The sequence below is a fragment of the Callorhinchus milii genome, unplaced genomic scaffold (assembly GCF_018977255.1).
Source record: "Callorhinchus milii isolate IMCB2004 unplaced genomic scaffold, IMCB_Cmil_1.0 Scaffold1, whole genome shotgun sequence".
Classification (NCBI taxonomy): Eukaryota; Metazoa; Chordata; class Chondrichthyes; order Chimaeriformes; family Callorhinchidae; genus Callorhinchus; species Callorhinchus milii.
In genome coordinates, this window is record NW_024704742.1 from 11,653,299 (window position 1) to 11,668,075 (window position 14,777).

The following is a 14,777-nucleotide window of genomic DNA, read 5'->3' on the forward strand; positions in this document are numbered from 1 at the left end:
CTTGATGGCTCTTGTTCAGTGTTATCACAATACTGCAGAAATCAACTGCTTCATTGCTCAATAAGGAGACAGAAAGGTCTAGTAAGAGTTTATTAATTCTTGTGCAGGCATTAACCTTTCCTCCTCTATAAATATCCTTAATTGTCTTTCCAGATTTGAGTATTTATGGTTTAAACTCTTAACCTTCTGAAGTCAGGAAATAGCAATTTCAGAGCGATCAGTTTTCTATTGCTAATTTCATTTGTGTGTATCAGCACAAAAGATGCACAAAATGAGGGGTTGGAACACTCTGCTTTGAATAAGTTGAACAAACGCCTGTTGAAGCTGTTCAGTGGAATTTCAAGTCATATGCAGTAAAACTGACAAATTTAGTAAAACTCACAGCTTTGAATTGTAGATACCTATTTTAAGCTGCAATATATAGCAACACAGCTCTATTTGGAAATCACTTCATATTGTTGTATGGACAGTGCAGGTGTCAAATGATTACTCCTCCATCAGCAGAAATTTTAAAACACAGCATCAAGTCTAAGCAACTGCTTCACCCGTGTCCTGATAAAGATGGAAATAGAAGAAGCATGCATTGCCTTACAATGACAAAACACGTCTTCCCCAAACCTAAACCAGTCATATTTATAAGTGAACCCAATTTCAATGCTCTTAACATGGGGTGTGAGAACTGACCCTAGATCCACAAGGATTGCACCAACTCTGCCCAGGCTGCGTAGGATGCAAGGCTTACATTGAATGGAATTTCGATAAATTATGTGGATTCTGGTATAAGGGGCACAATCTCTAAGTTTGTAGATGATATGGAAATAGAGAGTATAGCTAAAAATAAAGAAGATTCTAGGCAACTTAAATGCTTATTCCAGGCTGACGCCCTAGTGCATTGCTAGGAGGAGTGTTGAGTTGTTGAAGATACCATCCTTCAAATAAGACATGAAATCATCTAAGGTGAATGTTAAAGATTCCATAACTCTTACTTGCAAATTGAGTTTCTCGCAGTGTCCTGGCCAACCATCCTCCAGATGAATTAATCATTCACTTCAAGGCTGTTTTGGGAACATTACTCTGCCCATATTAACTACCACGTTTGCTTACAAATCCAGTAACTAAGCCTGACAGCAATTCCTGTGAAGCACTTTGAAATGTTATGGATCTTATGTCAAACCAAATATTATTATATTTCTACTGTATTGGGAAGCTTTACCTTTTTCAAGGACACTATTTCAAGGTGCAGATATAGTGCTAGTCATTCAAGGTCTGTTTTCTCAGATAATTGCTCTAATTATGCTTTATTAACCTATCATTCAAAAACAATCTAGATGCAAAATATTTGGCTATGATGCAAGGTTTAAGAGTTGGATCCAATCTTGCCTGAAGTTGCTGGAGGACTGTTCTACCCGAGGACCTTATAGATCAAGATCTGAAATCCAGCTCATTCTAGATTCTATTTAGCTGTTATTTTAAATTTTCTTTGATAAGCAGAAATGTACTTACTCAAGGCCATCAGACCTCACCTGCCTTTGCGGTTCAACTGTTACATTTCTACTAAATGTATGAATGCCTTTTGGTGGGAGAGCGGCTTAAAGGTATAGTCTCTGTAAATGTGCGGTATTTTCCCAAGGGGAATATCCTTCGATAGTACAGGACTATCTTCAACAAAACTCTGTGGCTATAGTTAAGCTACATATTGAACAGCTTGTCTAGGATTGTTGTTGTTCTTTTATAGATAAAACAATGAATCAGGCTCTCATTACCCGTTTGGGCTTGAAATTCTCCTGCATTCGAGGACCTCCTGGGACATAGTGTAGTGAAATTTCTATGGATCCAAATTTTTAAAGGGAAAACCATCTCCATGAAATTTATGGCTAAAATGATTATCCTCCTAATGCAATGTAATGAATGTGTATTTTTGTTTCTGCCACGAACGGGTGAAAATATAAATTTTGAGCTCAGTTACTATTAGCTGACTGCAGCAGATTTAGGACGTTGCACAAGTAAAGGGTAAAATGTGGCTATTGTACATTTTGTGCCCCATTAGATTATATATTGAATTCCCGCACCTTCTTGTTTATGCAAATACTGGATTGCATAACCAAACATGACAGAGTTGAAGAGTTTTCAGCTTTCAGATACTAGAGTACAGCATTGCTGTTCATGACAGAAATGTGCAGAATAGCTCCAGATTCTAATGTTTACTGCATTTAATGAATGAGATGCATTGAGAAACATTCACGATTCCTGTATGGGTCTCCCTAATTCCACTTTATACTCAAGAACCTCTCATTTTACTGATTGTACTTTAAAAACTGAAACCCATGTGGTACTCACAGGGCTTATGAATATCCAAAAATGTTTTCAATGTTAAAATATGATTGGTGAATTGTTAATTTCTCGTGGACTGCAAATTATGATAACTACACATAAATTTTAAACACAGCATCAAGTCTAAGCAGCTGCATCTATTTAAATGATAACGTGTTGAGGTGAAGATTTAAATATGGATGACAGTGAGTATGTAGAGACAGTGATAGACAATTAAAAGTTTACATAAAGAGTCCATAACAATATTCAAAAGGGAAAAATGAATTAGAGTAGCAATAATCACCAGTGGGGAAACTAGCACTAATGCATTGATACATGATAGGCCAAATAACTCCTGCATTGTAAACATTCTAATATTGTATGAAAATAGTCACAGTATATTTCACAACTTGATGGAAGTCAGTTCTTAGGAAGGATTTGTTGAGTTGAGATCTGAGCTCTTCTTGTAACTTCGTTCGTTTCACTAGTGTAAGTAGTGATCGTGAGATCAAGAGGATATTTGTTATTGCGAGAAACTTGCAGTGATGGATTCTGTGATAATAAGCATTGATCTTAGCTTCAAACCACCTGGATGTTTATTTTGCTTGTTGCTGTTTTCACAGAGAATCATGGATCAATGGTAGAAATAGTGTCCTGACTTCAGAAACATGTTGGGGGGGGAAAGAGAGCATTGATAATAGTAATTCAAATGCTAGTACAGTCATATGGTGTGATCTACTCATTACAGGTCTTTCAAAAAAGGTGGCTTTTTAAGTGGTGACTGAGTGAGGCTCTGTGCACTGAGCATGGCACTTTCATGAGGCATTGTTTACTGTGTTCAGGCTGGAAGTAATCATTAAAAAATAAATAATTACTTCTCTTTCTCTTGGCCATGTGAAAGATAACAATTAATGGCAGAGGCTTTAATTGCAGTGTTATGTGATAACTTTGATTGTCATTTCAGTGCAGAGATTCAATTAAAATTGAATTCACTTTCATCCATTTGCTGTGTTTATATTTGATATACTGACTGGTTTAAAAAAGTTAAACAGAACACTGATGATTTTTACCTGGTCTTATTCATAATGGGTTGGAAGACGATGACATAAAACTTACGGTGTTATTATTAACCAAACACATATTGATATTCTGAAAGATAATATCATCACGGAATGAGTACTGTGTTTCCAGCAATGGGCCATAGAATTGACCAGTGGTTAAGCTGTATATTGTTTCCTGACAAAGCTGCAGAAACTAGGTTTAATATGAATATTATTGCATTCTGTGGACTTTGGAGCAATCTGACTTTTGATATCTGCTCCTGACACATACACCAAATATATTGCCTACATAAAACTAATGCTGTTGTAACTGGAATGCATTCAAGACTGCACCAAAGAATTTAGATTACTATAAGTGACTTTTCCTATTTTTTTTAAAAGTTGCGCTTTGAGACATCTTGAAGTTGTAATGAGGCGCTATATCAAATGCAAATAATAATCAAATAATTATTATTGGGAAACCTCAGTACACATTAAGATGGTTGACATGAAGAGGAAAGAAAATTACATAAATCAATAAGTAGCTAATGACATTAAACATGAGTCTTTAAAGGTCGCAGATTGAGGGAGGAATACAATAAAAATATTAATTCTTGAATTTCATATCGAACCTTATCACATCAATGAGACACTTCAAAGCGCTTCGTAAGATTTTACAATGAAACGTGGCGACCATATATTTGTAGAAGAACAGATCAAACTTCTCTTAAGCGAAACAGAAGAACAAGGAAGGAAAATAGTTCCAAAGTCCAAGAGATCAAGGAAAAGAATGAGTTACAGTTCTGGGAAATGTATCTTCCTGATGGCAGCTGGGTCCTGAAAAGCAGTTACTATTCTGATGAAGGAATAAAGCAACTCAATTTTAATTGAATACGACACTGTACATGCAGTTGTCTTAATTGTTTATTTTCAAGTCATCCATGTGTTGTGTGGTTCTGCAGGTCTTGTGGGACATTGTAGGGGTGAAACTTTATTCTCACATAAGTTGTCATTTTGTTGTCTAGGTGAGGAAAGAATATGGCAGGTGTTTCCGCACACACTGCTGCAGCAGGAGGAGCACGGACAGCTCCCTTGGATCAGCAAAGACATCCAGTGCTCGAACTCCAGGACGCTATTCCACAGGTTCTCAAGTAAGTCAGCCACTCTTTAAAATGGGAGCTTTCAATGTGAAATTTACCATGTGTGTCGTGCTGCAAGTTTCTAAATATTGTATCCATTTTCATCTGTGCACAATTTATGTCGGAGAGCACAGATTATTGTTTCTTCCATCAAAATATTAATAAATTCATCATTCAATCTATGACTGTTTGTGGGACACTGCTGTGTGCAATTGGCTGCTGCGTTTCGCCCCAAAAATATACAGTTAATTCACTTTACAGTATATTCTGTGAAGCGCTTTGAAACGTCTCGAAGGCATGATAAGGTGTTATATTAGTGCAAGGATTATTATTATTACCATTGAATAGAGAGATTAAAAGTATGTACTTGGCATTCTTTATGTGGGTGGTTTTCTTCTCAGATAAGAGCACCTCAAGCTGAAGAGGTCTGCAGTTATTGAGCGCTTTCACCTTCCATTAATAATGGAATCATTTTCACAATGAGTTCAAAATGCATCACGTCAACTGCACCTGGGCATGTCACAGGTGGACCCCCAAATGTAGTCCTCAATGGCAGTGTTAGTGAATTTTTCTGCTTCACTGGAAGCCCTGCCACTAAAGGTTGATCTTTCCCAATGAGGACCAGTATGTTGAGATAGGGACTGAAGCTCCAGCAGAGCAGATCATAATGAGAAAAGCCATCCCATTCTTTCTAGAAGACAATGAACAATCTACATCATCATGGAGTCTCCCAAATACATTTAGTCTCTTTGTGGAGCCAAATAACCACTTGTAATACTTTCAACGGCAGAGAACCTGAAATTGAAAGTTTTTCTGACTTCCTTCTCAAAAGTAAATGAGTGAAAATTCTTGGATAAAGCTTAAACTACGATGCTTCACAAGTTTTGACGACAGTCTTAGATATGGTAAGACCCTTTGACCTGCTGTCAAGGTGAGGCAAGAGTTCGCAATACAATCATTTTGACTTCTTAGTCCCCTCATTTTGTTGGTGCAAGTCTTATGGTCCAGCTGTTGTGAAGCACTGTTTTCATTGTTTGAAACTGATGAGATTTTATTGCTTATGCAAGACTTAGGGAAATCCCATCGGGCTTGTTTGTGCTTCGAATGTTCAGAAAAGAGGAATTTAGCAGCAGCCTAATTTATGAGGGGGCATTCTCTTGTGTCCTCTTGTTACTGAGCCACTGAGATTTGTTTTCAACAGGTTTTTACATGGCTCTTGTTTAGCAGGTTTCATCAGTGGTGGGCTGGTGATGCTGCGCTCCAGGACACTACCCCGTGTGAAGGGCGCTATATAAATGCAACTTGTTGTTGTTGTTCACAACTCATTTGTGTTTATGTGTTGTTCTTTTCCAGAGCCGAATTCGAAGGATGTGGAATGACACAGTTCGAAAGCAATCTGAGTCATCCTTTATCACTGGCGATATCAACAGCTCAGCATCACTTAACAGAGGTTAGTCAAAACAAGGAAAGGTATTATCCACTGCCTGTGCATCAATCAGTGATACCTTTTGGTAGAGATCTCATGATTTGTATTCCACTTCAACATGTTTTCCAGAGTAGAAAAGAATACAGTCTGAACTCAAAGACTCGTACAGTAATAAAGGAAACCTTTCAACTTCCATTGTTCTTACAATGAAGTTTGACACAGTATCATTGTGGATTTAACATGATGAAAAGAGTTTATTTTCTGAGCTGTAAAGGAATCTAGTACTAAAAGGATTAGTTTAGGAGTAAAAATGCAATTGCTAAATAGCTATTTATCAAAAATGAATTATGCTAATCCTGAATAAATACACATTTGCATTTTCAGTTTAATTTTATTTGGGTCTTGAATCTTGACTGGCTTGGTTCATCTGGGCTTTTTTAACCCCTAAGTGATCACATATAATCTTGCTTCACGATCCATTATTGCCTGAATCCATTGTTACTCAGCTAGTTGCTATTTTTATATAAAAGTGGTTATTGTGATAAGGAAAATTCTTAAGGTATATCACCTTAGGTATGCTTTTAAAATCAGTGTGTCTAAACAGCCTTACGATGTGCTTTAAGACAGTATTGTTTCCTGCTTGTGTTACACAAGGAAGATTGTTCAGCCTCAACATACAAGTGACTATAGATCATTACTTAAATGAGCACTAAACTCTATGGAGAGATTCAATAACATCAACAACAACTTGCATTTATATAGTGCCATTCACACAGAGTAGCATCTCAGAACGCTTTCCCACTGACTTTTGTCACACAGGAGCTACGTTGGCATCCAAAAGACAATGGTTCACAACAAAATTCACCGATAGAAGTTCCGAATTGCTAAGCGGGAATCCTGCCTGTAACCAGTAGTACATCACAGCTGATGTGCAGTATCCCTACTCCTAAACACCAGGAGCAGATTGTGGGTATCATACGGGTCAGCAAATCACACTGACAGTCCCCGCTATGATTCCATGTGAGCAAATCCAAGTTGCTATTTGTGAAACGCTTTCCTTCTCAGAAACACTGCTTTTTCAAGCCTGTCCCAATTTTCTCCTCTTCCCCTTTCCCGCACACACTTGTTCAATCATAGAATCATAGAATTATACAGCACAGAAGGGAGCCGTTCAGCCCATCGTGTCTACGCCGGCTCTTTGAAAAGAGCTATCCAATTCAAGTTCCCCTGCTCTCTCCCAAGAGCCCTGCAAACTTGTTGTATAAAGGCTCTTGTTCTTGGATTTTTTTAAATGTATTCATTGGCATCAGTTCTTTTGTTGCTGTTTAATTCCTGCAGGGTTAGTTGTGTTATTTTCGTAGTTCTACACTTCACAGGTAGTGCTTTCAGTCCTTTTTCGGTTGATTGACCTTTTTTTCCAAGTCTTTGGTGTCAATTTCTGGTTTCAAACAAATATTTTCACATTGTGGTTGATAGTTGGGAGCCTTGTTGATGATCATGGCATTGGTCAATTCATCAGTACCTTTCTCCGAGACTGAATCTGCTTATTGCACACGCTGTGCTTTTTGTCTGGCACCGTAGCAGTTTCAAAGGCACTCTAGATAAGGGAGCCTTGCTCTTTTGTTCATGCTTTGGAATAAGACCATTCAGCATAGAAATGCCTAAATAAAAATGTGCTGTCAAAGAGGCAGATCTTTAGGCAGAATTTGAAAGCAGAGAGCAGGAAGGGGTGAGGCAAAGGTATGCTTTTAAAATCGGTGTGTCTATACAGCCTTAAGCTGTGCTTTAAATAGTATTATTTTCTGCTTGTGTTACACAAGAAAGATTGTTCAACCTCAACATATAAGTGACTACTGTAGATTGTTACTTAAATGAGCAATAAACCTTATAGAGATATTCAACAACTACAATAACTTGAATTTATATAATGCCCTTAATGTGGAGTAGCGTCCCATAGCGCTTTCCCACTGACTTTTGTCACACAGGATCTATATTGGCATCCAAAATGTGCTGTCAAAGAGGTAATAATAATAATCCTTGCATTTGATATAGCGCTTTTCACGTCTTCTAGGCATCTCAAAGTGCTTCAGAGAATATACTTTAAAGTGAATTGACTGTATATTTTGTGGGCGAAACGTGGTAACCAATTGCGCACAGCAATGTCCCACAAACCGTCGTGGATTGAGTGACCAATTTATTATTTTTTTGCCCAAGGTTTCACCCTGCCGGGCCTATAATGATTGAGAAATCATTTTCCTGCATGAAGGTGGCTATTCAGACGTTCCTTTTGTTAAACAAAAGCAAAAGCTTTTGTATTAAAGGTATAACCTTAATTGACAAGTTATCATAAATTATAAACTTGAAGTCATCAGCTCCTTCCTGAGGATGTGCTTTGCGCATCAGTGACAATTTCGTTTTCTCAAACGTGAAAAACTGAAAAGTAAAGATTAGTACCTGTATAATAGCAAATATATCTGCATAACACAAATATTTAAACTTGTTTTTGTGCAATATACAGCAAATAATTTAGTTACTTTACTTATACCCACACTTAATTAGAAATGCAAAACGTTTCCGGTAACTTTACATGCCTGACTTCAAGCTGTATTTCAACAAAAACACTCATGTTAGTAATTATTACTCACGGTCGGTCAAATTCCATACTGGCTATATTTCATCAAGAAATATTACAGATAGGACATCATAAAAAATAATGCAAAAGTGTGTGGTTAGCTTGCTTTTGGGGAGACATATGATGAATACATACCCTCGAAAAATAAGCTGCAATTCACTTTGACCACGCTTTATATGTAAACTTTCTGAAAATAAAATTACAATCCAAGTGTTGGTAGAAGTGGAGAACAAAACTAAAAGTTAGAAATGTAGAACAAAAACAAAGGGCTATTTGCAAGACATGATAAAGTATGAAAACACTACTGTTCAAAAGGGTAGTTTCTGTATATTGCACAAAAACAAGTTTAAATATTTGTGTTATGCAGATATATTTGCTATTATACAGGTACTAATCTTTACTTTTCGGTTTTTCACGTTTGAGAAAATGAAATTGTCACTGGTGCACAAAGCACATCCTCAGGAAGGAGCTGATGACTTCAAGTTTATAATTTATGATAACTTGTCAATTAAGGTTATGCCTAGCTTTACGTTTACCAATTATCCTCATCGTCTTGTGATATGCATTTTTTTTTCTTGAGGGATTATTATCAGGTGTGTGGAGCAAGGAAACTTGCCCAAGGTTTCACCCTGCCGGGCCTAAAAGTAAATCTTTAGGCTGAATTTTGAAAGCAGAGAGAAGGAAGGGGGGAGGCAAAGAGATTTCAGGAGGGAATTTCAGAGGGAGCGGTCAAAGTGCCTTGGAGGCTCCCCTGACGATGGTGAGGCGGAACAAGCAATAACAACAACTTGCATTTATCTAGCGCCCTTCAAGCAGGGTAGTGTACCAGAGCGCTTTCTGCCTGGAGGCAGGGGGTCATGAAGTGGCAATCTAAATCATGACTGAGCAATCCAAATCACGATTCTCTCCCCCAAGAAATTCAGATTGGAATCATCCAGGTATTCAGAAGCCATTTAGAAAATGAAACCTTTTTGCAGTAATAGCTGCCGAGGGCTTAAATCTTCTTTTGCTCAAAATGGCACTCATTTCAAGTCTTCTTTACTGGTGTCTTGAGGCTTTTCATTTCAAGAGCATTACACAACAGTACCTGCTCCCTCTTCTGCTCGCTGACCTCCTGAGCTTCACACTGCAGTGGTAGATCTTGGGTGCACTATTTGCAAGTTGGATAAGGATGATATCCAATATTTTTAGAATTTTATAGAATATAACAAACTAGCCTTTGTAGGTTAACCACACTGATGTGTGGTTAAACTTGTGTTTAGTAGTTCAAGGGCAACCTCTGTGTTGACCTTGCCTTTTTTTGTGGTTCCAACACATTCTCTCCACACATCCTGTGTTCTATGTTGAGACAGAGTCTGGAAAACAGAGGCTACATTTCTTTTTATCTTCTGGACTTCAGCAAAATAATCGACTTTCTGTTGAGGCAAATCAGCAAATACAGGGACTGGAAATCAGTAAGTGAAAGGTGGCACCTTCACCAGTGTGTCCCATGAAGAGGCAGTGTTTGTGTTTAGTACATTATTCGAATATTAAGAGGAGCAAATTAACCCTGAAAGAAGATAAAGCTTTCAATGCCTCTCGGAGACCGAAGGCTGAACAAGAAAAAGAATCAGTGGGTGATGTGGGACTTGACTCTTTTGCTTCCACCTCAGGAAGCTCGTCAATTAGCAGTTCACGGCCTCCAGCGATACAATGGTTTAGGTCAGTCTATTCTACCTGCGTTGTGGGCAATTGATTGATCGATGCACTGATCCCACAACCACCAAGGGATGCAAACCCCCATTAGGGCTTCCTCCTGCAATTGGAGTTTAAATTTATCCCAGAAAACTGTGCTTTCATAATTTCCTGGCACTTGATGCCTGATGTTTGCAGACGTTCTCTGTCTGGACCTAAAGATATCAGATGAAGCAGTCGATTCTTTTGATGCTAAAACCTTTGGTAAATGCATCATTTGCTAAATGCGTTGCTTACACAATGTATTTTGTAGGGGTTATTCTTTTTTGTGTGCTTCAGGGAGCAAAGACTTTAATGTGGTAAACAGCTGTTCTGCTCCTTTCATTACATTTTGTGAGTTTGTCCCTGTTTACTTAGAAGTGACTTAATGTGCTGAATGAAGCAGAATAGTGATTAGTGCACATCAATGCATTTGCTACACAGAACATGTGATACCGAACAATCCCAATGTATTCCTAAGGTGGTTGTGGAGACCTACCAGTTAACTCACTGAAGGTGAAACGTTCCACCTGGGGTTTAGATTTACTCTAATTTTCATAGAATTCTAGAATATTACAACACAGAAGGAGGCCATTTGGCCCATCGTGCCAGTGATGGGCTCTTTGAAAGAGCCCATACCCAATCAGTCCCACTCCCCCACTCTTTCTCCATGCCCCTGCAAACCTTTCCTTTTCAAGAACCTATCTAATTCTCTTTTGAAAGTTGTTAATGAATCTGTTACTATTTTCTTAGCATTTCAGAGCATCCAGATTTTGGCAAGCTTTTAAATGGTCCTAATCTTGAAGCTGGTATTCTGTGTGTTCTTTTAAGAACTCCAGAAAAAACGGCTTCAAAGTTGAGCTGGAATCTGTCAATTTACTAAATTCTGCATATTTTTAAATGGCAAGTAAATTAATTCATTCTAGACCCCTTGAAATTCCTTCTTTAGAGCCAGAGTTTGAAACCACTCTAAAGGATTTATCTTGCCACTATCTAAGTGGCAGCTTCATAGAGTAATTTACAAACTTTTACAAAAACTTTTTCATCTTGGTCTCACAACTGAAGTGAACAAGCATTTTGCAATAGCATTACTTATAAATGGACTGACTGTTAAGTTGCAGAGCTATACACCTGTTCTCTGAACTATATTGTTTATATCCATGTAGAGATTGAGTAAATGAACAATTGTGCCCCGAATATTTGCTATTGCAATGTGCTCCCTTTTTGTTAAAATATAATTAGACTCCCACATGTGAAGCTCCTTCCAATCCATTCTTTCCAAAATCCCATCTACTTAATACTTTTACTCAAATCTTCAGCTTGTTGTTGCATCAACTTTCTCAGTTGACTTCTCCTTCAAAAGGATTGAGATATACTTCCAGCACAAGGTCATTTTTACAATGGTTACATTGGAGATTCCAATGTGGCACCTTTACAGTAACAAACATTTGAAGAGATAATTCAAAACAATACAAATCTACATTGATAAAGCGCCTTTCACATCGGGAGGACATCTCAAATCACTGGCTGAGCACCCGAGCTGGAGGTGGGAGCCAAGGGGAGGGAGGTGAGGGCACTGAAACTGTGGTCATAGAGAGAGGTCTTGAGATGGACATTAAAAGAAGGGAGGAACTAGTTGGAAGGAGTCAGACCTCAATTTATTCTCATTTTCTTGGCATTTCAGATGATTCAGAATTTAACTTCTGTCACCAGAAGCGTTACATGTTTCTGGCCATGTAGGACCACTTAAAATTTAAGACAATGTAGATTTTTTTTTGAAAATCAATAAACTAAATTTGGAAACTGTTTTTTATTTCAATAACAACAACAACAACAACAACAAGATTCCATTTATAAAGCGGCTTTCACGTCAGGAGGACGTCCCAAGGCGCTGCACAGTTGGGTCATGACCCGAGCAGGGGGGAAATGGTCAGGGTGAGGGAAGGGAGGGAGCGAGGAGGGGGGAAATGGTCAGGGTGAGGGAAGGGAGGGAGCAAGGAGGGGGAAATGGTCAGGGTGAGGGGAGGGAAGGGAGGGAGCGAGGAGGGGGAAGAGAGTCGAGAGGGGAGCTGAAGGCACGGTCAAAGAGAAAGGTTTTGAGACCGGCCTTGAAGGAGGAAAGGGAGGAAGCAAGGCGAAGGCACTGGGGGATGGAGTTCCAGAGCTTGGGGGCTGAGAGGCTGAAGGCCCGACCACCGATGGTAGGGAGGTTGGGGCGGGGGACGTGGAGCAGACCAGAGCCAGAGGAACGGAGGGTACGGGCAGGTAGGTAGGGGGATAGTAGGTTGGAGAGGTAGGAGGGAGCAAGGCCGTGAATGGCCTTGTAGGTGAGGATGAGGATCTTGAAATCAATCCTCTGGGGGATGGGGAGCCAGTGGAGGCGAGCGAGGGTGGGAGTGATGTGGTCCCGAAGCCTGGTGCGGGACAGTACACGAGCTGCAGAGTTCTGAATGACCTGCAGCTTGTGGAGGGAGGTGGCGGGAAGGCCGGCGAGGAGAGAGTTCCCATAGTCCAGCCTTGAGGTGACAAAGGCGTGGACCAGGGTTTCAGCAGCGTGAGGGGTGAGGTAGTGCCGTAGTCTGGCGATGTTCCGGAGGTGATGGAAGGCGGTGCCAGTTGTGGTGCGGATGTGAGGGAGAAAGGACAGCTCAGGGTCGAACAAAACGCCGAGGTTCCTGACTGGCTTTGAGAGGTGGAGAGTGCAGCCTTGGATGCTGATGGTGTCAGCGCCTGAGGTGCGGAGGCGCTGACGTGAGCCAATCAGGAGGGCCTCGGTTTTTCGCACGTTGAGCTGAAGAAAGTTGTCTCTCGTCCAGGACTCGATGTCGGACAGGCAGCTGTCAGGACATCGGTGGTCGTGGAGTTGAGAGTAGAGGAGGAAAGGTAGAGTTGGGTGTCATCCGCATACATGTGGAAGTTAACTCCATGTCTGCGGATGATGTCACCGAGGGGGAGCATATAGAGGGTGAAGAGGAGGGGACCGAGGACAGAGCCCTGAGGGACACCACATGAGACAGTACGGGGGGTGGAGGAGAAGCCATTCGTTGAGACAAAGTGAAGACGGTGAGAAAGGTACGACCTAAACCATTCAAGGACAGTGCCTTGAAGGTTGAGGTGGGAGGACAAGCGGTGGAGTAGGATAGCGTGGTCGACCGTATCGAATGCTGCCGATAGGTCGAGGAGGACGAGGAGACAGAGGGAGCCCTGGTCACAGATGGTCAGGATATCATTGGTGACCTTGACCAGGGCAGTTTCTGTGCTATGAGCAGCACGGAAACCTGACTGAAGGGGTTCAAAAAGAGAATGGGTGGAAAGGAAAGAGCGCAGTTGGGAGGCGACAACTCTTTCCAAGACCTTGGAGAGAAAGGGGAGGTTGGAGATGGGCCGGTAGCTTGATAGCTGCGACGCATCAAGGGAGGGTTTTTTCAGGGTGGGCGTGATGATGGCAGTTTTTAATGGAATGGGGACAGAGCCAGAGGAGAGGGACAGGTTGATGATGTCAGTGATATGTGGGGCAAGAAAGTGGAGCTGGGAGATAAGGAGTGGAGTGGGGATGGGGTCAAGGGAGCAGGTGGTTGGTTTTAGGGATAGGATGAGTTCAGTGACAGAGGGTGGGGAAACGGGTACGAAGGTGTGTAGGGGAGGATGGGTAGGAGTCGGAGTGTGGGAGGGAAGGGGTGGGTGGTGGGTGGAAGTTGGAGGGGAAGTGACCGCGGAGCGGATTCCCTTGATCTTGGATTCAAGGAAATCCAGCATCTCCTCGCAGTGAAGGTTGGAGGAGATGACCTGCGCGGGGTGGCGGGGGGGACGGAGGAGTCGGGTTGTGGTGGAAAACAGTAGCCTGGGGTTGTTCTTCGCCTCCAGGATTATCCTGGAGTAGAAGGACGACTTGGCCGAGGCTAGAGTGGAGCGGTAAATTTTGAGGAGGTCCAGCCAGATTTGTCGGTGGACCGTTAGGCCAGATTTGACACAGGTGCGTTCAGCAGCCCGCACCTGGCTTTTCAGTGAGCGGAGGTGGGTGGTGTACCAGGGGGAGGAGCGGGAGTAGGAGACAGTGCGGGAAGTGATGGGGGCAAGAGTATCGAGTGTGGAGGAGAGGGTATTGTGGAGGAGGGAGAGAGGAGAAGAGGGGTCGGTGAGGGTTGAAGGCCAGAGGGAGAGGAGTTCAGAGGACTCCAAGGCATCGGTTAGGGATTGTGGGGGTAACTTCTTCCAAGGGCGGTAGAAGATGGTGGTGGGTCTGGTGGAGGTGGGGAGGGGGGTGGAGGTGGTGAAGGAGATGAAGTGGTGGTCAGAGATGGCCTTGTCGGTAATAGTGACATCCGAGACACTGAGGCCCCGGGTGATCACCAAATCGAGTGGGTGGCCGTGACTGTGAGTGGGGGAGTTTATGTGTAGGGAGAGGTTGAGTGAGGAGAGCAGGGAAGAGAAGTCTGTGGAGATGGAGCAGGAGGGGGTGAAGTGTAGGTTAAAGTCGCCCAGGATGATGAGGCGATCGGAGGAGAGGCAAAGAGATG

General features: G+C 41.4%; 1 protein-coding gene across 4 annotated transcripts in view; it reads left to right on the plus strand.

Annotated features, from left to right (window-relative positions):
* adgrl3.1 (adhesion G protein-coupled receptor L3.1) overlaps positions 1-14,777 on the plus strand; it is a 297,007-nt gene that overhangs the window by 247,178 nt on the left and 35,052 nt on the right. For all 4 annotated transcript variants that reach the window (XM_007905934.2, XM_007905930.2, XM_007905931.2 and 1 more), the window contains 2 exons: positions 4,376-4,501; positions 5,843-5,939. In XM_007905934.2, coding sequence (XP_007904125.1) covers positions 4,376-4,501; positions 5,843-5,939 — 223 coding nt within the window. The remainder of the gene's footprint in view (positions 1-4,375; positions 4,502-5,842; positions 5,940-14,777) is intronic.